The sequence below is a fragment of the Dromaius novaehollandiae genome, chromosome 7 (genome assembly GCF_036370855.1).
Source record: "Dromaius novaehollandiae isolate bDroNov1 chromosome 7, bDroNov1.hap1, whole genome shotgun sequence".
In the NCBI taxonomy this organism is placed as follows: domain Eukaryota; kingdom Metazoa; phylum Chordata; class Aves; order Casuariiformes; family Dromaiidae; genus Dromaius; species Dromaius novaehollandiae.
This window is the reverse complement of record NC_088104.1, coordinates 31,701,598-31,727,048: the sequence shown is the minus strand read 5'-3', so window position 1 is coordinate 31,727,048 and position 25,451 is coordinate 31,701,598. Positions and strand designations below refer to the sequence as shown.

At 35.6% G+C, this 25,451-nt stretch overlaps 1 protein-coding gene across 16 annotated transcripts in view; it reads right to left on the bottom strand.

The window, feature by feature from the left end:
• Positions 1 to 25,451, bottom strand: part of GULP1 (GULP PTB domain containing engulfment adaptor 1) — a 148,669-nt gene that overhangs the window by 23,426 nt on the left and 99,792 nt on the right. For 8 of the 16 annotated variants that reach the window (XM_064515068.1, XM_064515069.1, XM_064515065.1 and 5 more), the window contains 5 exons: positions 16,928 to 16,999; positions 9,721 to 9,819; positions 6,696 to 6,833; positions 4,198 to 4,314; positions 3,714 to 3,806 (listed from right to left, as the gene is read on the bottom strand). In XM_064515068.1, coding sequence (XP_064371138.1) covers positions 3,714 to 3,806; positions 4,198 to 4,314; positions 6,696 to 6,833; positions 9,721 to 9,819; positions 16,928 to 16,999 — 519 coding nt within the window. Of the gene's footprint in view, positions 1 to 3,713; positions 3,807 to 4,197; positions 4,315 to 6,695; positions 6,834 to 9,720; positions 9,820 to 15,905; positions 16,077 to 16,927; positions 17,000 to 18,994; positions 19,083 to 25,451 lie in introns of those variants that run through there. The other 8 variants (XM_064515059.1, XM_064515060.1, XM_064515058.1 and 5 more) reach the window with 3 other exon arrangements.

Below are 25,451 nucleotides of genomic sequence, written 5' to 3'. Positions count from 1 at the left end.
TGTGACTACATGCCTGTGAAAGGATCTATTTTTGACTCATTCTACTTAGTATGATGTTGAAGGACTGTTTGGTTACTTTGTAATAGAAAATGTAGCATGATTTAGTTTCTTAACAAGAAATCATGTCAAAAATGGTTTTGACCAGGTGTCTCAAGACATTGGTTTCAATCACTGTGTCATATACCAGTAGTAGTCACATAAGTGGGTTAATAAATTAGGTGTTGTTCTTAGAATATTCAAGTCGGTAATACAGTAACAGCCACAGTATGTAACTGCAGTAGGAAACTGTGACCTAGAATTGGAAACTATGCAGTTGGTTACAAAACTAGTGATTATAAGCTATTTGAGATTTGGGACTACTAAGGATATATTAGTTAATTCATACAGTACTGTAAAAGCATTAGTAATTGCATTAAATAACCACCATGTCTTCAACTCATTTAGTACTTCTTCAGTAACATGAAATCTGACATCAGCAATTTTAAGGTTTTTTTTTTTTTTTAAATCATTATCATGAACATCAAAAGAATTTTAAACCCTAGAGAACAAAGTCTCACTGAATAGGATATAGAATATTATAAAATTGAAAGAGCAGAAAATAGTTCCAGGGCAAATAAAAAAAATATCCGGGTCTCCCCACTTGGCAAGCCGTCTTAATGGCAACACGAATCAAATGATGTGCCTAAACATATTCCAAAACTGTATCGAAAATATGCATACAGTTCCAACTTCTACCATGTTTTTTATTTGTTCTGCTTTGTTTCTTTTTCACATGTTAAAGCTTTTAACGATGATAATAGGTACAACGTGACCTATACATTTGTATCACTAAGAACTTAAAAAACGTCTAATCAGTCAGTATCTTTAACGCTCTAGGACTGGCTGCAAACGGATTTGTTTGTGACACTGCCACAATAAGGAAGATTGAGTTATGTGGGCGCATACATATTTTATCTCCCTGACAAGAAGATCTGCTTCTTCAGGATCTGTATAAAGGTCTCAAAGCAACTAGCAAGTCAATCCTCCCACCCTCTAACCAAAGCAAACGAAAAACAGCTGAAATCTCCCTGACACTTATGGTTAAGGGAGGAATGGGCTGCTTCTCTCTCCCCCAACCATTTCCCCTTACCTTTTACTACTGCCCTTGATTTCAGCTTCTTTCATATTTCATCATCCTCTCTGTTAAGTTCTCTTCCTGAATATTCCTGGTTTTTTTTCCTATCTAAAGGTAGAGTCATGCAGTTGTCACAACTGCTTTCTCTGCTTAACCATATTGCTCAAAGAGAAAAACTTCAAGGAATGCTTGAGAAACTTCAACCATCCCTAAAAATAAATAAATAAAAATCTCTCTTCTCTGAGATTCCTTAGTGGCCAAAAATGATTTACTGTTCATTCTACTAGAAAAACTGATGGTGCTAACTGTATGCAACTGGTAACCCACATGAAGGCTGTGTGTACAGCTAATCGAGGCTACTCTAAATAGCACCAACAGCAGAAATATGCTCCATGACATTATAAATGTCAAAAAAGAGGTCATGTGAACTAGTGCTCCCAGGGATGCACAGAACTTCGGAAGCTGCATTTATACGCAGGGACAGTATCCAAACTTTTATTGTGATACAGACTTGAACAGTCTTATTATAAGAAAATAAAATGAAAATCAGATTGTCCCCACATAATCAAGACCAAATGCAAGAAAGACCAGTGATTAATGTACTGCCAAACCACTCAAACAGAGGAAAAGTAAACAGCACAGATACAAAAGTAATGGAAACTTTAGCTGTACATCCAAAGGAGCAAAAGACAAAGCAAAAAAACATCCCATGCCAACAGTTCCTATGCCAAATGTAAGTGTAGCTATACAGGCAAACAATTTTAAGGAAACCACATTTTGATATAGCATGCCCTTCAGAAATCTGTTCAGGAAATGATAAAAAGCTAATAGTTTCTATTGCATAAGCCTTCTTCACTGGCAAATATCTATGTTTTAGTGGCCAACTTGTTAAAATTTTAGCAAGACTAACAATACTGAAACATGGCAACCCAAAATAGAAAAAAAAAATCACTAAGCAAATTATTATTTACAGAACATGCTGAAAAAACATAAATCTAAATAGTTATAATATCCTGCCAGAAAAAAATACGTACAGAAGATTCATAATTTGATATTTAACTTTCCCAATAAATTCTATGCTAAAGCATTTGATTATACAATCGAGTTGTCTTTTTTTGTGGTTCCAACTATGTTCTCATTGTTTTTAATGGCTTCTTTTATAGATTCAGAAAGAAATTTTATTTTTCCCATACACAGTTTATGTACTGACAAAAAAGCAACTAAATTAGCTTGATGTTAGCTTGGCCATTTGACTAGATTTAGAACAAAAACAGAAACATTTTGGCGGTGAGAGCAAAAATACCCCTCAAAAGCAGAAGCCTACCACTGTCAATAGTTTGCATCCACTTACACTTTGGAAAAATGTACAGAGTACATTAAAAATATATATGTATTTTGAACTTGTGCAAAGTCCAAATGCAGGAGCTTTTGAAGTTAGATACAGACAAGGTATATCTGCATATAAGAAAAGGGTACAACCTTGCAGGGTTTTCTTAGTTTTTACACAGTTCTTCTCAAGATTAAATTGAATAGCCAATGACTTATATTTATTCAAAACTAGCATCCCAGGATTAACCAAGAGCTAACATGTATTTCAAGTCCTGAGAAAGAGCAATATTGCAAAAATCTCTAAAATCACTCCGGTGGGATTGAACGAGAATTTTTAAGTGTTGTAACATTGCATTTTTCATGCATACAGTTTGTACCCATTTTAGTCTGCCAGTATTTTAAAACAAGTCCTCAAAATAATTTCTTACATGGCCTGCAAAAAAAAAAAAAAAAAAAAAAAAAAAAAAAAAAAATCAGTAGTATTGGTGAGGACAATCAGGAAAGCAGTTCTGTATTGCATAGTCCATATATTTCCCAAATGTTTCTATAACTTGTACTACTTCTGAACTATAGAGAGCAGAGGTGCCCGTATATTCTTCCCTTTTTTACTGTTTTCTTATGTGAGCGTTTTTCTGTTTTTAAAAAAGGTGCAATTGTTTTTATTACTATTACCTTAAAAAAAAAAAAAAAAAGCAATTAAAACAACTGGTGGTGGATGTTCCAGGTCAAAAAATGTTTTCTCATAGGTAACCGTCCATCATCCAAAATATTTTCAACTCCATGCTTAAAATGAAGCTTTAGCTTACAATTCACAGTACTTGCACTTTTTTCTCTTAGTTAGGCTCTTGATGGATTTTGCATGCGTCACCATCTAATTTTCTTTGGGCACATTTTGATGTCAGGTAACTACAAATTGAGAATTTTTAGCACTGTGTTTTGCAATAAAATGTTCCACATCATTACCCAAGAGTTCAGTACATGAACCCATGTCCATCTCCTTTTGGAAAGGTAAATTTCCACGAGCAATTTCAAATGTTGCAGTCTAGCCTTGAGAATCATGTATATAAAGTAACATCTTTATTAAATATGGACAAAACATCTTTAAAAAAATTTTGGAAGAGAGGATCAGAATTTTAAGTCGGGCATATTCCACTTAATCATTGTATGTTAATCATAATCATTAGAAACAGCATGGATACTAACAATTATCATAACACAGATCATAAATTCAGAGCAACTTCAGATATAAGAGTTATGCTCATGTACTTACTGGAGATGTTTGTACTTGTGTTATTCTTAACTGATTTTCCAAATCTTGAACTTTATTTTTCAGTTCTGAGTTTTCAGTTTCTAACTCTTGAATCTACAAAGCAAGTGGTTATTTCAACGGCTATTGGGATATTCATTCATTTCAACAGTACCTACGAACTGTCCATTGAGAGTAAGTTTTATCTGAATTCTCTTGATTTAACAGTAATGCTTAACTAGTTATCTGATTACAAAAAGTAATTAAAAACAAGGTTTTAACTCTTCCATATTACAGCCTTGCTTTTCTCTTTAGTGATCATGCAAGATGGAAAAACAAAAAACATTGTTTCAAAGGATCAGGTCTTTTTCAGTTTTCTTTTTCAGTATCTGTTGAAATTCTTAGCAATCTGAGAATAACATCAAAAATTATGCTGTTGTAGAAAGCAGCACATAAATACAATAGCATATTCTTTTTCTTGCTTTAAAAATTATAATGTAGAACTTACTCTTTTCTGTAAACCTGCGATTTGTTTTCTTGTCTCAACATCTTTTCCTCCAGATTCCAGAAATTTCCTGTAAGCTAAGTCAAATGCTTGACCAATTGTTAAAGTGATCTCTTCTGCCTTCACATAAAACACAAGATTGAAATTAGTGTATTAAGAATATTTTATGCAATTACTTTCTTTTCAGAGGATCACAAAACATTTTACATAATGTACCACGTTCAAAGAGATTGCTTCATCCACCATGAAAGTCAACACGGCAAATGAGCATGGTAATCACTCTTCAGCAAAATAACCTGACACGATACACGAAAGGCAGCTGAGGAATACTCTAGACACAGAAGGGAAACTGAAAAGGCAGAATACAGTTAGCTAATTTTTACTACTAATTATGCCTCCAATTTCTGTAAATACAGATAGCATGCTGCTCTAAGTCTTTCTGACAATTTCTGAAGCAATTACAGCCTTTTCTAGCATTAAGTATACTGCTTTAATTTTAATGGATGCTCAACTGTTTTGCTCCCATTGCTTTTACATTTGGGTTTCAATGCTTATTTTTAGAATTCCTATAGTATACCAATTATCAAAGCGCAGACAAATGTATTTATCTACTCGAGTATTTAAGATTACAAAAATTCAACCACAGAGAATTGCATTTGTATTTGCAACACATAATTTAGTAGTTCTGTGCGGACTGGCATCACATATTGTGATGTTTATGTACAACCCATACAGAGAATCTACTTTAAAAATAAAGGTGGTAAAATAATAATAAAAGATTGAGCATACTAAGGTTTAAGAAAAACTGCTGACTGACATGAGAAATCAATAAATGGTGGACATATGGATATGCCATTTTCCTTAATACTTTAGTGCAGGAAATAAACACACATGGTAAGGTATGTTTGGGTTTGGGGGTTTGTTTGTTTGTTTTTACAGTTTGGCAGGGGAACTAAAAGTACTGAAAAAACATTCATTTTGCTAAAAACCAAATCAATTTTCTTCTTTATTGAAACAAAAACCAGAAATTGTTTCTCTCAAAAACAAAGTGCGCTCCTCAATGCTATGAGCATTTTTCTTTGATCACCTATCAGAGCAAGTAGGGCTAGATGCACACAAATGGCACAGAACACGATTCTCCCAGCCCTTCATCCATCAGCTCAGCAGCAGTCACGCAGACGGGTGTGTGAAGACCTGGGTTCCATGGCAATAGGGAACTAACCCCTCTCTCTCTTTCTGCTGGGTGGTGGAGGGGGGAGAAAAAAAATCAACCACCTTTACAGACCATCAGTGCAAGAAATTATTTAAACCAAATTACACTGAATTAGACCAAATTAGACCAAAAAGTTGAATTAGGACTGCTGTAGGGAATAACTGTTTATATTAATAAAAGAATGGTTTAATGGATGATAGGAGTATGCAATCCTAGCTATTTGCTTGGAAGGGTGAGGGTTGGCTGAAAGGAAATTCAGGTGAGATTCTTTGAAAGCTGAGGGAGAAAAGGAGTAGTGAAATAGAAGAAAAAGTACAGTAAGTGATATATCAGGATAGAAAGGAGGGACTGAATTTGTTTGGAATAGAAATGGTACTGGTGTACAGAAACTGCAAGGCTAATTTAAAATCAGGGGAATCTGAAAAATAAAGACACAGGATAGACATTTGAAGAGAAAAATGAACAGAGGCATATAGCAATTGTCAAGAATATTTACTGAAGTTGGCACTGGAGCAGCACAGGTGAACAAAATCAGAAACACTGTCTATTAAGTAATACACAGTGATACCTGTACATACTGTAAGAATATGCATCTTCTTCAGTATTGATTCCAGTGCTTTTATTTGTTAATTCTTTTCTGTCAGGGTAAACTCATAATCCTGTTTCAGGCAGACATGATTTTCTTCATTTCTTGTACTTAAGTATTATTTTTTTTTTCTGCTGTCACACATTTCTGAACAGTGGCCCTGTTCTATCACAGACATGAGAGAATTTCAGCAGTTGGTGAAATGAACTCTCTAGTACTGCATAAGGGCACTAATAAACCTGAGATGCATGACAGGGAAGGGAGCAGGAGGAGAGGAAAAGCCTTACTGTTTGAAGGAGAGGAGAAAAAAAAAAAAAAAAAAGGCTGAGGAAGAGAGGTCTGAGGCAGACACATCAGCAGAGGAGTCTATGAGGGTATCCTCATAGTCACTGGGTTGCAGTAATCTCTGCAGAACAGCTGTGCAAACACTTCAAGCTTGGTGGGATACAGTCTGTTCTGAGAGTAATTCAGAGGTTTGGCTTAGGATATTGAGCTGGGCAGTAAGAATTGTTGTCTCAGGGAAAAAAGGAAAACCTCTCAAAGTAAAGCATCTAATTTAGAAGGCACCACTTTGGTATGAAAGATGTCACACCAATGCCAGTCGACAGGATGGCTATTTGATTATCCATTCCCCTTTAGCTGAAAGCAGATCAAAGTCCATAATAGAAACCCAAATTCTTCTAAAGCATCTTGCATACTTACACACTTTTCACTGTCAAATACATAGCACAAATGCTTATTTGATTCTGAATCTTTGCATATGAAAGTAAATATTCTCTTATCAGTTTTATCATCAGCGCAAAACGATATCCTATGAAGCTGACAATTGTGCTGGACTTCCTGCAAATAAACAGAAAGATTATTAATTACTAAAGGAGTTACTATATTTGCTTGGAATAAAGATGAACAAGGTAAATCTCATTTTTTCACCTACAAAAGAACAGATAAGTTGCAGTAACATTTCTGAGTCTCTCTCACTATATACTAGAGAACCCAAACGTACTTAAAGTACGGTAGAAGCTAACTATCTCTTCTCCTCTAACAAAAGTTCCCATTTTTACTGAATGTAATCAGGAAGTTTTTATCTGGAAGTGTTTATTTGGACAGTAATTTCTGTTCTAGAAAAAGGGTTTTTACTGTTGCTCAGTGTCCCTGTGCTATTTATTTAGGAATTGATTGAGTAAAATACTCCAATCTTTTTTCAGGTGCATTCCATCTTCACATTTCGTCCATCTCCTAGGATTTGCAGTTCTACCAAAATGAGGCCTTACCTTTCTACCGTAAATATAGAAAACAGAAATAAAGTGACTTTGTTATCTAAATATAGAAGCACAAAGAAATAAATTAGAACTCTAAATAATTACTTACTTTAAAAACTAATATAAACAGTTTTATCATTTTTGTTTGAATACTTTAGATACCATAGACATTTTCTTTTCCATTAAAAGACACACTCCAGCTATTTTCAATGTTGCAATGGTAATGTTCTTCAGTTAAGAAAGCTGAAACGAATAATCTGAACTATTTTTTTCTTGTTTTTCCTCAACAAGTCTCCTCTTGGTATTTTATTTTATTTGGCTTATTACATGGGAAAGCAGTACTTGCTTTAAAGAAAAATACGCAGTTTAGATGTGAGCTATTATCTATTAAAAAAAAAGTTCCTGTGCATCCCCAGGATTGCAAGCATTTCCAGGATCCAGGATTGCTATGGATTGCTGTAATCTCAAAGGCAAGGGCATGCCCACTCTACACACAATACTTTATCAAAAAATGTTCTACCTGGCCAATCTTCTCCCCTTCTCTTCCCTCCTATTCAGTCCCCTTTCTCAATGTTTACAGCCATTCTTCTAGGCACCATTTTTCTCCATGTCCCCAAATCTCTCTCACACTTAACATTTTTCTCCCGTAACTCTTTAATAGAGTTTCACCTAATAACACATTTGTTCTTCCTGTTTTAGATTTAGGATCTTTTAGCTCAATCTAACTGTTCCATCATTCAAGGACAGAGCCATTTTCCTATACCTCTGCTTTTTTGGGGCTGAGTAGGAAATGAAGTCCTGATACATGAGTATCCTCCTGGTCTTACCACAATTAATAGTCATCACATGACTAAAACCCAGTATTCCTCTGTAGCAATTTTTTCTAAGCATTTTTTTCTAGAAAACATACACAGAAAAAAATTATTATAACCTGTGACGATAATATGGAATTTAAGACATTTCCTAAAGCACCTATAAAATTTTCATCACCCCACATAGATTACATTATGGTCAATGTCCTAGTACTACAAATAGTGCAAACGAGGACATAGGTGATTTCAGAATAGCTATTGAGCTATTTACAGGAAAAATACTGAGCATGTTCTTGGTATCATACCATTGCACACATTTTTAAATCAGCTTTTGCTGAATAGGAAATGAAAACTTAATTCAAATTTAATTTTACATGTAGCTTTAAGAAAAGAAGCAGAAGAGGAAAAAGAAAGACTGCTCGTAGTTGATTACAGTTTAAGTTTGTAATAGCAGCATTGTTGAGAGATCAGAATGTTCCTATTCCCCAAGGACCTTCTGCCCCACAGATCCCTGTTAATCTCTGCAGGAAGAATTAGGATGACTAACACTTTTTGGCATATAAAACTGATTTTAAATCAGTTCTTGCCAGGATAGAGGTTTAGTACCCCCTTCTGCCCTATCACAAACAGAAGATACAAAAACTGCCATAAAAGCTGACACGAAGATTTCTTTTCCCCTCTGCTTATGACCTGTTCAATTATGGTTATATCAAGAGTTTAAAGCAGAAGTGGCTTGCAAGTAGATACATATTCTTGAATTAAAAACAGCTTTTATGAGAGATCAGTATCACTGTTTCAATGACAATTGTTTTCAGTGACAATTCTATTTCAGAATTAATAAGTAGCAATAAGCAAAAGTTCCAAGATTTAAAAGTATTCAGATGTTAAAAATGACTGACTATTGAATAATTACTTTTCAGCTTGATTGTATTTACCTCATTATTCTTCTTTGAAGTCTGTGAGGAAGATGGCTTGCTTAGCATGTAACGCCTTTCAAAGTACCAAACCAAACAGAAAACCCACCAAGAGATGACACAGCAGACTAACGCTGCTGAAAGCACAGGAATTGTCATGCTGTGCCAGACGACAAGCCTACAGTAGTGCTTATGGCCTGCCACACAAAGTTTACAGAGAAATGGGTAACACCAGGAAAACATAAGCTTTCTAAGGAAGAGCAGAATACAGTAATCAAATTCAAATACAGGAGAAAAAGTAAAAAAATGAATAGGTTAAGGAAAGAGAAGTGCAATTCCAAATCAGCAGCACAAATAATGGGTCAACTGCAAACAAGTTTTTTCCTCCTTCACTGCAAACATCTTCATGTGGGAACCTATACCACAGTGGCCATTTGGAAAGATGCCATACATAATAACATGCAATTACCACAGTGTTTTATCTTCCTCAGTTTAAAAATCCTGGTGTGAAAAACTAAAAAATTAAATCTCACATTAGCTTTAGTCTGTATTTAAGGGTATCATGTACCTTCTTGGGAAGATTTGACCCACATGTTGTAACAAGAAATGACACTTTAGAAGAAGTTTCCATCAACAGAATGGCTTTCACTGTAATACTTTTAAAAAATAGAAAGTGATAAAAACATAGTTAAAAACAATATTTAATTACTGGCTTAACAGCACAAAAATGTGTTTTTCTTACCTTTGTTTTGGGGTCTAGAATTTTTACGCCATAAATTGAGATTTGTAATTCAACTTTGGGAGTCTTCTGGCCTTCAGATTTCTTGATATGTCTTGCAAACTATGAAATGAAAAGCAAAACAGCAATCACGTTACTAGCAGTTTTCTTTATTTTTCATTACTTGTTTCCTCTTAACTGTTTCAAATAAACGTTGCTTCCTTCCTTCTTCAAAATGCTCTTATAAACCATACCAACCATTCCAAAACGTAGTGAATGGGAAAACAGCATTTTTTATTGCATACTACAGAATATTCCTATACTTAAGAAAGAATATTTTAAAATTATTTAGCTGGATCTTGACACATTTATCTAATATTTTTGCACTTAATTTTAACTCTTGCAACAGATTTCTAGGAGGGCAGCAGAAATATGAACACCTATAGACAGAGGGTTTGTTAACTGCTTGGTTGTTTTGCAGTGAACATTTTTTTTTCCCTATCCTAATTCTATACTCATTTCTGTACATGTGTACTGAGGGTATGTATCTTATGTTACACTACAAAAATCATAGCCCTTTTAAGCAGGTTCAGTTTGAAAGCATTACAACTGTCAACACCTAAGAAATATTTGATACCTTTTATCATAGTCTCACGATTTGTTGACAGTTCACTAGATAATGGCTAGACAACATTTTATATGACTGGGTCAGTTCACATGTCCTATTCAACATACCTTCCATCCTTTTCTATCCCCTTTTCTAGCTGCTACATTTGACTTGTCTTTCTCTTAACTCCTGAACCCTGCAGATGAAATACATAGCGTGTAACAGTCACTACTGCATGCCACTTTTAAGAAATGTTATCCATTTGGATAACTTTGTTAGCAAAATATGGACTTGCTCTATATTTCACTCTGGTAGCAGCCCTTCTCCTCAAATTTTTCTGAAGTCCAAGAATAGTATTTTCAAATGCATAAATAAGGACAATGACTCACTGAAGGCCAGTGGAGTTGGACTCTCTGCTTGACATTTATATGTTTGAACACATTGTCCTCAGACTCACTCCCAAAGTATAACTGAATTGAGTGACTATAAGACTGGGCTGGGGGAGGGACTATCTTGTCAGCAGTAGGACTGCTAGTATGTTATAGCATTCAGAAATGTATTTCCCCTTTCCATACTTTCCCTGAGCGTTCATTTCTTAATGAAGTTTGTTCATTTTGTAAAAATAAACCATATAAAAAGTCAGTGACGCCAATGACTTTCAGTCACATAGGAGGGCCGGGGGAACCTGAAGAACAAGGGTGTTAACCCATTTTCTTAACCTAAGAGACAGAAGTTGCAATTATCTAACTGTGAAGTAGTTGGCTATGGTCAAGCAAATCCTCCCTCCCCCTCAAAACACCTAAAAAGGCTGAGGTTTTCTTCTTTATTTTAGAAGTTTAAGTTACAGTTGAGGTTTTGAGCTTTTGCTCTGTCCCTGTTCATATGCCAGCTAGTACTTGAGAAATCTTTCCATGAACTCAGCTGCCTTACACAGTATGACTGTCTCAATTTTATTAATTCTGTTTGTAGGCAGCTCAATTCATGGCAAACGATTAACTAGTTTTAAGAACCACCCTTAGACATATAATTGTCCATTTGTCCCTTCCGTCCAATTTTATTCCTCATTTTGAAAGTGCATTTATTGATAATATTAATAACATTAACCTGATAATTAATCCTGCAAGCTTCATACAGTAATATGACATAGACAGACAGTTAATTACTGACTAATACATCCCAAAAGCTGGTAAGTACCATACTTCAGTTGGTTCAAAAATAAAAAAAACTCAAAACCTACTCTTAAATCTAAAGGCCCAATTTAATTTTCAACAGCTGGGATAACTTCCTGGTAAAACCAGCTAGTTAAATAAAAGCCAAGCAAGTTTAAACTAACTTCTCATTCTGTCTCTCTTGAGTATCACGTTCTTGCAATATCCACATCCTTTTCCTGTCCTCCTATTTGTCTTCAAGCCCATTTTGCAGATATTTAGATCATTGTTCTCCAGTGCTTTTCACTTTCTGAGCCACCATTACTTAAAATAAATAGATTAAAAAAAACAGTAAAATCCACTCTTACAGGCACATATCTCACAGGCTTTGCACATTTTCTGACTCAGCTATCAGAAGATATTTTCCGCAAGTCTACTTTTAATGCAGGTTAATGACAAACTCATACCCTTTATTTCATCAAATATCCTGGAGCCCACGTTAATTTGGAACAGCCTTGAACTTAAGTAACTCCCCCCCACCCCCTTTTTTAAATGGCCCTTTGGAAGCAAAACATGTTTAAGTATTTCTATACAGTAATACACAAGGGGCAGAACAATTCAATACATACTTGTTCTTAGTGAGTTAAAGCCATAGCGTATGTTGAAAACGATGATGGAATGATTGGTATTCCAACTGTAACCAACACATCGGGGTCTTGAACAACAGCTATGGCATGAAGATATTTTTAAATAAATAGGTCTGCAAGAGTTTTAGAACAGCTGGACAAAGCTTGCTCCAAATAGTGAAGAAGTCTTATAACATTGAGGAAGTTCCAGGAGAAAATTTTGCGCCAATATTAAAAAAAAGAGAGAAAAAGAAAAAAGGCAGCAGCAAGCAGCAGCAAGCAGCACCCACTAAAAATGATCCTACCACACTTCCACCCTCAAAAGACATAAGCCAAGTCCAAGAACTAGAGAATTCAAGTGAGATGAAATTAACGATGATCAATACAGATTTTACAAAAAAAGCAGCTTGTCAAAGTAGACACGGCATTTAACTGAGTATTGCATGCCATTATATTTACGAAATGAAGCAATATAAAGAAAGTATTAGTTAAGTTATATTAGTCTCCAGATGCAGTAACAAACAGGAAATTGTCACTGGGAAGATATGTTTCTAATTTATTCCAGCAGAGTTTATTTCTTAAGAATGACACAGAACAATGACCATGAGAAAGATAATTACTGATAAAATCTGCAAGCTGAAAAAATAGGATTAAAAAATGGAAGAAAAGTAACTAATGATCTGTAGTAAAATCTAAAACCATTACAGAGAAAAGCTCACAGATGATAAAGGCTGTTAAGAGTGGCAAATAACAAAGAATATGCCAGCAAAACAATACTACAGATTGCTCGTAGGCAAACGAACCATCTCTGTTGCAATACCAGGCTCTGCAAATGGTACATACGGGAATAAAGTTTCTTTCTTGGGAGACCACCCTATGAAGCTGGAATTATGAAAGTCATGGTAGGCTTTTAGCTAACCATGAAACTATGTCTGGAAGACTAACGCAATCTCTGATATTTCAAAAAGATCCTTCAGGACATCACAGAAGCTGCACTATATCAGTTGCCGGTGAGACCACCACTCAAATTTTATGTTCTGAGATTTTGAAATTCAGAAGGATGCTGACAAATTGGAGAAAGCTCACAGAAAATTTGCAAGAGTTGGCAAAGGACTGGCAACCCACTTTATAAGAAGTTACATTAGCTCCATAAATGTGACTAATCAAAAAGTAGTTAACAATGGTGAAAGAGATTCTCAAAAGAATCTCTTGAATACAGACAACCAGAGAGATAAGTGAGTGTTTTAATCAAACGTTTAGTGAGACCCAGTGACTGAAAGGTCAATGTAGATAAACTCAAGAAGTCTTGTGCAGTATTTTTTTTAATGCATTTCCTGCCCACTTCCAATCCAAATAGATTTGCTCAATGAAACCTGTGTTCTGGGTAAGAACAGAAAACATACAGAAACAAATCAGTAATTTCATATCTGACCTCCTCTAGAATGTCAAAGTCAGCCATCTCCCAAACTTGTCTAGGTTTTGTACAGCAGGTCCTAACCCTTACTCAGATATCTGCCATTGCTTGCTTTTTTTCTCCCTGTTATTTCTACTCATTCCTTTCACCTGGAAAAGACTCTGAGGGACCTTGGGAGGTGGAGAATATACAAAAGTTACTTTTTTACTTTTAACACACATGCAAAAAAGTAACATTTGTAGTCCACCCACTAGCAGCATTATTTAAGAAAGTAAAAATCTGTAGCCTCCCATTGGCCTCAAAATGGACAACAAGGAGAAATACCGAGAACTTGGAGAGACGTGATCCTTGGATTTAAGATGGGCAAGAATAATAGATTCAGATATAAAATTATAATGAATCACAATATGGCTTGGAAAGAGATACAATGGGCCAAATTCTTAAACTGTTTATACATACACTGTTCTCAGGCAAGACACCCAGATTTGGCCCAGGAATACAGGCAGCTCAGTGGAATGAATTAGCTTTTATTTGACTGCTCTGGAATTAACATTGTATTTTCCCTAAATCTTTTAGGGGAAGCAACACATGCAAATAAATCTATTTTCTATGGTCTCATTTAGCTTAAAAACAAAAAAAAGGAAAAGAAAAAATGCCATACAACTTGTATTTTATCACAGTAGCTGAGAAAACCACATGCCTTCATGTTCTTATTAGAAGTTACATTTGAAACAGTTGTGTATCAAGTATTAGCAAACCTCAATCAGAAGATTAATGAGTTAAAATTTCATGAGGAAAAAAGGATACATGTTCTAAAATCAGCCAGGAGATTTAATGAAAGAAATAATATTTAAAAGAATTATACTGAAATCAAATCAAGGCTATGCAAATTAAAAATATGTGCTTTTATTTAATATTTAGACTTCATTGTATGATTTGAGAGTTTATTAAATAGACTTGAATTTCAAAGGAAGAGCTTTCTGGGATTTGGGTGCTAACCTTCAGCCCAGGGAATAAAGGTTCTGTTCTTTCCCTTTACTCAGACTTCCAGTGAGAAAGCAGTCATGTCAGTCCACACAAACATCTTTAAAGATTTGAGGGTATCATAGTTGTTGTAGCTGAGACCAAGAGCACTCCTGCAGCCTACTTTCTCCCATGGATTATGTAAATTTTTTTAATGCTTTTAAATTTTATTTAGATGCCACATTAGCTAATGCAAATATCTTTTTATTCTCATATTGTCACCTAAAACAGTGAAAGTAGTATCTGTAACACAAAAAATAGTAAAAGTATTTGAAAATTGGGACTACATAGGACATAGACAGATCTTCTCTCTCACATTTTAACATTTCCATCTTAATTGTCATGTTTTCTACCTGGCTTTTGGAAAACACTTTCCCTCTATTTTGCCCTAGCAACATTATAAGGAGATGCCTGGAAAAAAACTAGACATTATTTCTTTTGCAGTGACTGCATCTTTGAGGTCATATTACAGTCCCACCTCTGATGTACGTGTTATGTGCATCTAATGAAATTACAATCCCTGAAAATTCATTTCTTCAGAGTGAATTATATTCTTCCTCAATTAAGAGGAGCACTCATTTCACTTTATAAAATGTGATTTGACAACTTTTACGTCTCAATGGCCTAGGCATGTTCTGATATGAAAGCAAATGCCTTGATGCCATCTTCCTTACAGTAGTTTTTTCCATTCTAGAAATTAGTTTGATTAGAAAATTGGAAGGAAAAATTTGGTTGTAATAAACCACAAGAACAGGTCAATTTATCTTAGAAATAAAAACGCATAGTTTAAAACATTAGCGTCCAATTTTCTTCTTATTTCTTTATCCTGCAGTATAACCCCGAGAAATGTGAAAACATGAAGAAAAACACCACCTGCATAAAAACCCTGGACAGCCCTTTGGAATATATCAGACACTTAAAATTGTATATTTTAATTGCAGCTGATCCAGTGTGTTTAGAAAATACACTACTAATATTTGTGATAAAACATGTAGAATGAAGTATTAACAAAAAGTAAGTCCTTTTAAGTTATTTTATCTTACTGTAGAACATCAGCTCCACCTGCTGGTAAAAATAAGTTGACAGAGTTTTAAGCAACAATTTTGCACAAAAACTATTTCTTTTGGCAAGTGAAAAGTTCTCAGTACTGTATGAGTTGAGAGTTTCTGACTAGAAGTAGTAAAGAGGTATAAATCAAACATCTATTCCGACATGAGTTGATGAAATGATGGCTTAAGAAAAAAATATTTTACAACAGTACTAACAATCAAGAAAGTTCAGAGGATGATTACAACATGAAAGTCAAAGACCTACTATCAGTCAGCACCCCTCAGCCAGGCAAGAATTAACAAGTGGTAACACATTAGGACTAAAAACAAACATTAGCATACCACAAGCACTCTTATCTGTCTTTGAAGAAGTATCCCAGTGAGAAGGCCATTTTCTGCCAAGTCCCTCAGTGCCCAAGAACACATAACTAAGCAGCAATTGTTCATGCCTGATTTTCTCAGCCCCTTGGCATCGTGCATCCATGCACATAGCTGGCTTTTGTGTGCACAAACCAATACCTGGGGAACAAAGCAGTAATGCCCCACATCATAAACACGTTCACATCAGTTTTTAAATCTTATTCTCTCCTAGCAGCACTGTTTCCGGATATACTGTAACATTGATTATCATGGCTAGAGAGTGAATGACATCCATGCCAGTATCAAAAACCTTCACCACCAGTCTAACAGGCAGTTTACCTAGATCAGACAAGATAGCTTTGGGTGAAGAGCAGTCTGGGATAGCCAGGATCCATGCGGTTATCATAGTCCACTTACACCTTACTGCGACATTCTCATTCCTGTTCTCTGGCACCAGCAGCTTACCTTAAGTGAGTACACCATATTTTACAACAAGCTTACCCTTCACAGGTGAGCCACCTTACCCTTCAAAGGAAGCACCACAAAGCACAGAGAAAGCCAGGCCAGACATACTGAAGTTACTAGTTATCAGGCCAAGAAAAGGTTCTGTTTCTTAAGTTTTCTGCCACCAGGTTGGGGTGATCTAATCAGAGGTATTCAACAGCCATAAAGGGAGAATGGCAGGTAAAACAATTTGTTGTTACCTAATTCCGGGCTAACAAAGCCCTAAAATTTCCAAAGAAAAAGCATTAAGCATTAAGATACATAAATGTTATACCAGAAATAACAGTGTAATCTAGGAGACAATGAAATATTTGTACAACAAAAAGAACATCTGCTAATACAGACAATAGAGAAGTGCCTACATGTCCGTGAAGAGACTAATAAAAGCAACTGCTTCTAGAACTCATGTGTTTACCTGGAAACGCTTTTCTTGTGTGTTACCTGTGAAAGAAGATAAGAATATGTTCTATTTCATTACAAATTTACAAATGCTTCCTTACCTTTAATTTTCTAACAGCATCTCTTACAACTTCTGTGCCTTTGGGCTGCTCCACTTCCGTACTGCCAAGAAACTGAAAAGATTTGTGAGAAAAGTTATACACCAAAAGATGTAACCAACTCAAATACTTGTTTTCCAACTATTTACATATAATATTTTGGAAAAACAATCATTTCAACAGTTGTTTTTGTTATTAAACAACAAATCTTCACATAGCTATTTCTAATCAAAAGAGTGATGAAAAATAAATTCCATTTAGACAAAAACTGCTTTCAGTAACTTTGTTGTTTAATACTATTTTATTTTGATCCCATACAAATCAATAGATGACAGGCTAAGCACCCTTTTCCATTCAGGCACTGTCATTTTGGTAATATCATGTCTTTTAGAAAACAAAACAAAATGTTAGTGATGTATTTCCAACAAATTGACATGTATCAGTGGTTTGGACTAGATTAATAAAACTTACATGCTATGGTGCAAAAAGCTGATTCTACTTAGTACAGTAACTTCACAGATTTAAAGAAAACAGGCTCCAATTTACCTAAAAAAATAAGCATTTCTACTAGAAATTATATTTTTGCTAAGTAAGGTTCTAATGAAAACCAAACATATATCTATTAATATACCAAGCATAATGTTTTAAGAGAACCTCAGCTTTTCTTTATTTGTACACTGAAAATGCCTTTAAGGTCTTTTGTACAGTTTTGCTTGTTTTCCAGTACACTTTTTTTTAAAAGTGTGATAATGCTGCCCAAATTGCATTTGTTTGTGTAATAAGTTAAGAAATTATGGATTGCCTGTCTGATTTCTGAGGTACAGTTGATTTAGTCATACCACTTACTTGTATATGCCAACATTATACTAGCAAAAAAGAATAAAACCTTTAAAAGGGAAAAAAATTCGGAATAACAAAGGATGCAATTAGCAATGCACATGCTATCACAATCTCTTCTTTATATGAAGGAAAAGCAACTTTTCTCTCAAGTATTGACTTTTCATTTCCCTCCACCAACATAATGCAGAGGTACATATAATTTTTAAGTCTTACAAATTACTTTTGAAATTGCTAAGTTTGCCAAGCTTTCAACATTTTAACTCTGAAGTTTTTAATTTTATTAAAACTTCATGTGTTTACTACAGTCAGTGTGCTCTAGCTATACACTTGCAAAGAAACTTTGTGGCTTTACCAATAAATAATAGTCACATTATAAATTTGCTACTGACATCTGAAATACGATGTGCCATCTTGAACGCAACAGCATGTAGATCAAAATACAGTGATACAGGCACATCTGTTGTCAGTGCTCTCTACTGTTGTAATTCTCCAGCTAGGAGACCAAGGGTTTTTTTTTTTTAATAATGAAGCAGAAACCTTATACTGATTTGTTTCCATTCATGCAACATCTCCAATGACTTTAAGAAAAGGGCACGTTGTTTCTTAGAAAAGTGACAGTTGCAGAAAATGGATATAGATGAAGAATGATTCATGGATATTCCACATGACAGAAAGAGAGAGAGGGATGACAGAAAGAGAGAGAGGGAAAGGTGAGTGAATGTCTGTGAGCAAACACATGTGAGGAAAGCAAAAACAAAAAGATATATCAACAGGAAAGAGAGAGGATAAGGACAGACGAGGACGTAAGAGGAATGCTAGTAATACCAGATACCTGTATACATGAGTATTCAAACACCACACACTTGCCACAAGAGAGGTAAAAGTGTAATTGCTGTAGGGTTTGCATCAAGGCCAGGGTTGCTGCAGGGATCTTGCATAAATACAGGCAGTGGCAGCCACAGATGTGCACAAGGCTTAAACAAACAGAGGCCACTGCTGTCCACAGCAAGGTGGAAGATGGCTGAGCATCCTTCCGTCCATACTTGCTTCCTAGTATTTGTGTATTTTTGAAACCTGCAGTTCCAGAGGTATTATCAAACTAAGCAGCCTGTTACTTCCCAACACATGAGCAATTTTATTCCTATATAAATTACTGCAAATTTAGCATCCAAACTTGGTACGTATTTGTGTGAAGTACCCTTTTGGTTGCCTCTGGGCATGTCATCTCACCTCCAGCTGCTTTTCCAGAAGGGCACAGGACTCCTGTAAATTTTGTATTCGCCTACTTCCATCCAGATGAGTCAGATAACTAAGATGTCTGAGAAAGCAAAATATGTCTAAAAAGCAATAGCATCATTTCCCCACCCCCTTCACCCTCAGATACATCCCTCTGATCTGATGCATGAGCAAGATGAAAGCAAGTCTCTTCACTTCAGCCAATAAACCCAAGCAGCAGATCAATCTTTCTATAACTGCCAACTTCCACAAATACTGTTTTCCTGAGGGCTTGTACCTCCCATTGATTAACTTTGCTGCCTAAAAAGGTGTAAGCACCAAATGACGCTTCTGCCACAGCCGGGCCACCTTTTAAATTCTGATGATTTTTTAAACCCATGAATTAGAAATTATCATTTATTTAGTGTTCTTTATGCATATCCCTGCCATTTACAGGGTATTTGCAGGGGGAATAGATATCTAAAAGCAAAGATGAACGACTGAAAGCATAAGATTAAATGACTGACAAAACCTGAAGAAACACACATGAGTTGCAATTACTACAAGAGTTACCAAAAACCCTCCAAAACAAAGACCTGAAGTATATGGAAACATCCTGAGTGTTATACCAGCATGTATAGTTATGTTTAGTTATAAGTGGTTATTACAATGCTTCTTACATTTCATGCCTGACCTTCATAAGCTAACCTTCTCATTTGTTTTTCAGATAAAAAATAAGAATAAACAATAAACAGAAAAAACAGCAATAGAGAGAAAAATATTCTGGATACATTTATTGGACCGATTTATTTTTGGCCAAAGTATTAAAAGAATTTTAATGAAGTCAATTTATTTTCTGACTGTAATAATGATGGTACAGTTGAGTTTTAACATATAGCTGACATTAACTGGCATCTTTTTACTGATTGCTGTTTCATCTGTTCTCTACAGTTCTCCTTTTTATTTCATCTGCCCAATCATCATACTTTGCTTAATATCAGGTACCAATTACTATGCCATTACTCATAATAGTTAAGCTAAATGAACACAAACATATTTGTCAAACGGAGATTTTTGATGACAAACTCAAAGGCATGAAAGTCTCTGTGTTATCCCTAACACAATGGATGCGCTTCACCTCTGGGCTTCTATAGTAAAGGAGGAACAATTAATTCATAATCCTCATGAAATGTGGAGATGGCTATTTCATCATGGCCTTTTGAGTACCAAATCTCTGTTTCCCCTCACATGTGCACGCGCACACACACAAAAATAAATATTTATCAGGAATCCAGTAAGGCTGTGGGATGAAGAAGGTAAACATCCACTGTGGAAGGGTTTCTGTTATATAATAGTATAACAACCATATATAATGGTTCTTAAGAGTTGAACTAATACTATTCCTACAGTTAATACAATACTTGGACTTTCACTCTTCCAGTAGAGAGCAGTGTAGGACATTTTAACAGTATCACAACATCTGTTCTTTTGTCAGCACATTTCTATCTCTTAAAAAAAAAAAAAAACCACAAACTTTCACAGTGACACACTTCTTTACAGCTCTGAAATCCCTAAACATTGAAAGTTCTCCTTTATGCAGATTTAAATAGGAAATATAGAATAAAAACTACCTAGTAAATCCACACAATAAAGAACAGAAAACACTGCAAAATTACTGGATAGCTGCTGCCAAAATTTGACAAGTTAGCTCCTTCTACAGCAGAAATTGGAGGAATTTTGATTCACTGATGAAAGGAAGACAAATATATCCATTCTCATAACATCGGAAGAATGACAGCGTATAATAAAAAACAGAATGACAAAAAAGAAAAGTGAAACCGGTTTTGAATCTATGCAGAAAATAGATGAACAAACATCTAGCTGTTATTCACATCTTAAGGCATCAGTGGTTTTTGTTCAGCCTTGCATATGTGCGCCTTCTCCATCGATTGGACAGGAAAAGTCCAGTATGGCCTATAAAATACTTTTGGGCCCCTTCTCACCTTCTCCTCCCTACAGTGAAAATCTCTCACCAGCAGCGTTCTTGGCTCTCGAGAGACTTTTGCTGGAGTACGTAAATGCTGGGACTGCTCCCCACCAGGGAGCCTCACTCGCACAGCCACACCTTGAAAAATGACTGCCTCTCCCAGGCAAGACTGCTGTTCACATGAGAGCAACAAGGATATATTTAAAACAAATCAGATAGCAGAACTGCCACCAGAGTTGCTCTAAACATACACAACACTAGCCCGAAAGGTAAAATAACATTAAGAGATACAGCGAGTACCTCTACGAGGAAGATAAGAACAGGCTGGAATAGAGGAAAAAAAGCAGAAAAGGTAATAAAAGCTTCTCTTGTCAGGACTCTCACTATAGAAAATACCAGTTGTACAAGAAAAACATTCAGTATTTCCTCACTCCATCAAACTACATAGCACTTCAGAAGCACATCTTGAGCTGTATTATGCCCTGAAGATGTGTCAGACTGAATCTGAAGATTATAATGGGGCCGGGGGGAGCACACTGCTTTGCCATTGCACACACAATTACCAGCTACCCTATGAACTACCCAGATTTTAGCCACAGGGAAACAGAATAAAATACAGCTGCATGCAAGATGTGCTTCCTCCTCAGACAACTGGATGAGGAAAGACTGGCTCTGCTCTGCCGACTTGTTAGCTGGAGTCAAGACCTCGCTGCTGGTTTGAGCAAGCTGTGGACATTACTGCTCAGTGGAGGCAAGCAGGCAGCAGGAGGGTAATATAAATATCCTTTAGGGGTACTGCAGCTCTGAGCAAGAAACTGCAAGTTCTGGTAAATTTAAGAAAATTCTTAGAAAGATGGATAGGGAACAAGGCTTAAAGACGAAGATTTTAACAGGGCACAATGATAGTGACGTTACTGTAAGTAGTATATCATACTGCAGGCCTGTTCTTCTTTTAAGCACAGGTGAACTTCCAATAGTTAACACAACAGCTTCAGAGATGGTATCTGTCATGAAAGGAAAAACAGCAGGGGCAAAGAGGCAGGGCAAGAAGGTAGTGTGAGCAAAGTTATCTCTGGAGGAAAACCATTCCTTGTCATAATTTCCCTGGATGTGACTGGGACACTTGAATTTCTGGACAGCATTCTTCATGTGTGCTGCACATTACCCTTCACATGCAACAATCCCTTGCTCAGAGATTAGATAAAATGGAGACTATTACAACTATTAATGTCAAAACCAACACACTTTCAAACTTTATCCTCTGAATTTCAAGTTGAACATAATCTGTGTTTCAAATTCTGGCATCTACACACAGGAAGACTCTCTCTTCTTGCAAGAGCATTTGTCAGCTCCATTTATTGCAACAGGAGATGTCTGTGGGCAATCCAAAGGCACCATCTTCATTCACCCAACCTGGTTCAAAACAACGGCACCAAATTACCATCTTCTGTTTCTCCACTACTATCCATCAGCTCTGCAGAGTCTCCTGTAAAACTTCACTGTTACCTCCTGGAAGTTTTAGGAGAACTAAACTAGCAAGAGATAACTCCAAGGAGCATACTGTTGACTAATGTCATCCTGCTGGACCATATTCATAGTCCTTGTGAGGTATCTCTGACTTGCCTGGAAAACGACAGATCACTGACTACAGCTGAGGCCAAAATCTGAAATTGCCTATTTTAAAGTGGTTGTGCCTCTGTCTATATATTGTGAATGTCACCTGTACTATAGATTAAAAAAATTCTTATTTTAAATTTTGATTCATAGAAACACTTGACTGTCAAATTGAGAAAAGCAACACACCTGGAAATATAATCATGAATGTGTAGAGCTAGTAGTTTAACCATAGCACACTGGAAATTTAATAGCACTTTCAATATTTTTTTCATATCTAGAAAATTTTGAACACAATCTGAACTTTAAGTATCATTACCACAGATGATAATCTGTTCTTTAAATTCTAGTATTTTAACTACCTCATGTAGTTTACCTATGTTTACCTATGTAAATAAGTACTTTTTTATACATAAATCCTACGCCGGAGATAGTCACTACAGAACAGATAAATGTACTTAGGTGTACCAAAGGAGACTGGAACATGAAGTGCAAATCATTTTTATTATTGTTTCTTAAACTAAAATTCCTATACTGAAAACCATTACATCTGAAAAAAGAATAAGCCTAACATTTTCTTAGCAAAACAACTTCAACAGGGAAAAAATGCTGAGTCCCTATACTCACATGAATAATCTACAAGAATGTACTTAAATAAATATGCTACATTCACATGAATTTAATAATGGTATTTTGACATAAGTGGCCAAGTAACTGTGAGTGCCTTCTAACAAAAACTACCATTTTTTCCTTGCTCCTCAAAATTACTTCCTAAACAACACCTACTACATTAAATGTATTGCTAGTCTTACGTAGATATCACCAGTAGTACCTCCCTGAGTTACTGTTTCACAGAACATCTTCAGAAATTTCAGAGAAGATTTGACTGGAGTGGTCAAGTAAAAATCACATTAACTGTACATCTATGAAAGATAAAGAGGGAGAAGCTCTATGGAGCAGAGAAAAACACACAGTGACAACATGGAAGAATAACTGTAACCCCCAAATTGCACATGTTTGAAGCTCTAAGAAAATGTTTAAACAAAGTGGGTATCTTGTGGTTAAAGAAAAGAAGGGACAGGGAGAACAGCAATGGTTCTGGGTGCTTTGATTATTTGAACTGAAAAGTAGTAAACAGCAAAGGCAGAGCTAAGCAGTAAATGGGCGGTACTCAAACACGGCTGTTTGATAGCATTTTCGTGTGCTACGGATCCATGACCTCAGTCTAAAAACAACATGTTAAAGAAGTTCCAGGAATCACTCCCAACTCTGTGGAAGAACATGAATGTAATGGCAGTCTCTTTCTTCCTTTCAAATACTTGAAACATACCCTTAACATACCTGTCTCATTAACTGTGAATGTCCTATCTGCATAAAAGTTTAATCCTGTGCTGAATCTCCTTTCTTGAATTCGATGATGGATTCTGGAAGCAAATGCCACATGAGCAACATGCCTTGTGAAGAAAAGCACTTTCTACATTGATTTACTGTATTATGTCTTTCATTTTTCCTGCATGTAACTGGAAGTGTCTTCTCTGTGCTGGTTGTTTTATACACATTTTTATGGTCTCTTTTGTTAATCCATTTCTTCAAAGAGACAGTTTCTTTTCTTTACATAATCTCATACAAAAGTCAGCCATAAAGCCTATATGCAGGGATCCACATTCCTCAACACTCAGCCTCCAGGAACTTCAGAGTATTAGCAACTAACAGTGTTTTTCTATCAGCTAGCTAGGATGAGAGTTATTTACTTTAAAATGCTGGTGACAGACAGTGTAGCCTTTTCAATCTGCTATTTGATAGATATTTAAAAGAAATCTGAAGAGCACTATCTAAACATCAGAAATTTTTCTTCTAAACAATGCAGAATAGGAAATTGAATTTAAACTAGATTATTTCAGCAAGCTGCACATTTTAATAGGGACTACTTCAGCCCTTCAACATGAGATACAAAATGAAACTACTATCATCTTGACATTAACATCTGGTAACTTGAAGATCCAACAGCAGAGATAGACATCTCTAACTATTCTAAGGGAACGTAACCGAGTTGTTAAGCCCTTGGTAAATAATTTTACAATCTAACACTGTAAAGTTGGCTGTTGCTTATTTTATAAACAATATTACGCTTTTCAGTGAAAGACCAGTCTTCAGGTGTTATGGTGCTAAAATTAATCTGTCCTGGAACACTGCAGTGGTAATCACATCTTCAGTATGACATACAACAGGAAAAAAGCAAATTTTAAAAACATTCATATAAGGATTAAAGGTCTTATAAAAGCAACATAATTCTCTTTACTAGGAGCGCAGATATTGAGAATAAATTTAAGTCTTGAGCTCAAGGCACTTAACTAGAATACAAAATTTAGGATCTGATTTGAGAACACTATTTGGGACCAATTTGCAGAAGAATTCAGCATCACTCCAGTCTCCTATGTTCGAAAATGAGGATAATAATTCATCCCACTTCTTGTCTGCATTATCAATTACCCTATTAACTTCCCTAGCTGGTGAGTAAGCTCATCAGAGCCAAGCCCTGGGTCTTCTGATGCTTACTTATTCTGAACTTCGGTTTATGATTGTTTGTAGGAGGGTAGCACCTAGAGGCTTCATCTCATTTTTCTGGAGGCTGCCCAAAAACCAGAAAGATAGTCCTTGGCTTCAAAGAATTTACGATCTAAATCAACTGTGATAAATTACAATAACCTCTTAGAAATAGACAGCACAATATTTCAGTTAGTACCTCTGAATGTTACTGATAAAATCCAATATGAAACATTGAGCCACATTCATTACTACACAGACCACATCATTCTAACAACAAATACAAACACAGTAAGTAAAGTGCTCATAATAGTACAAAATGAACAG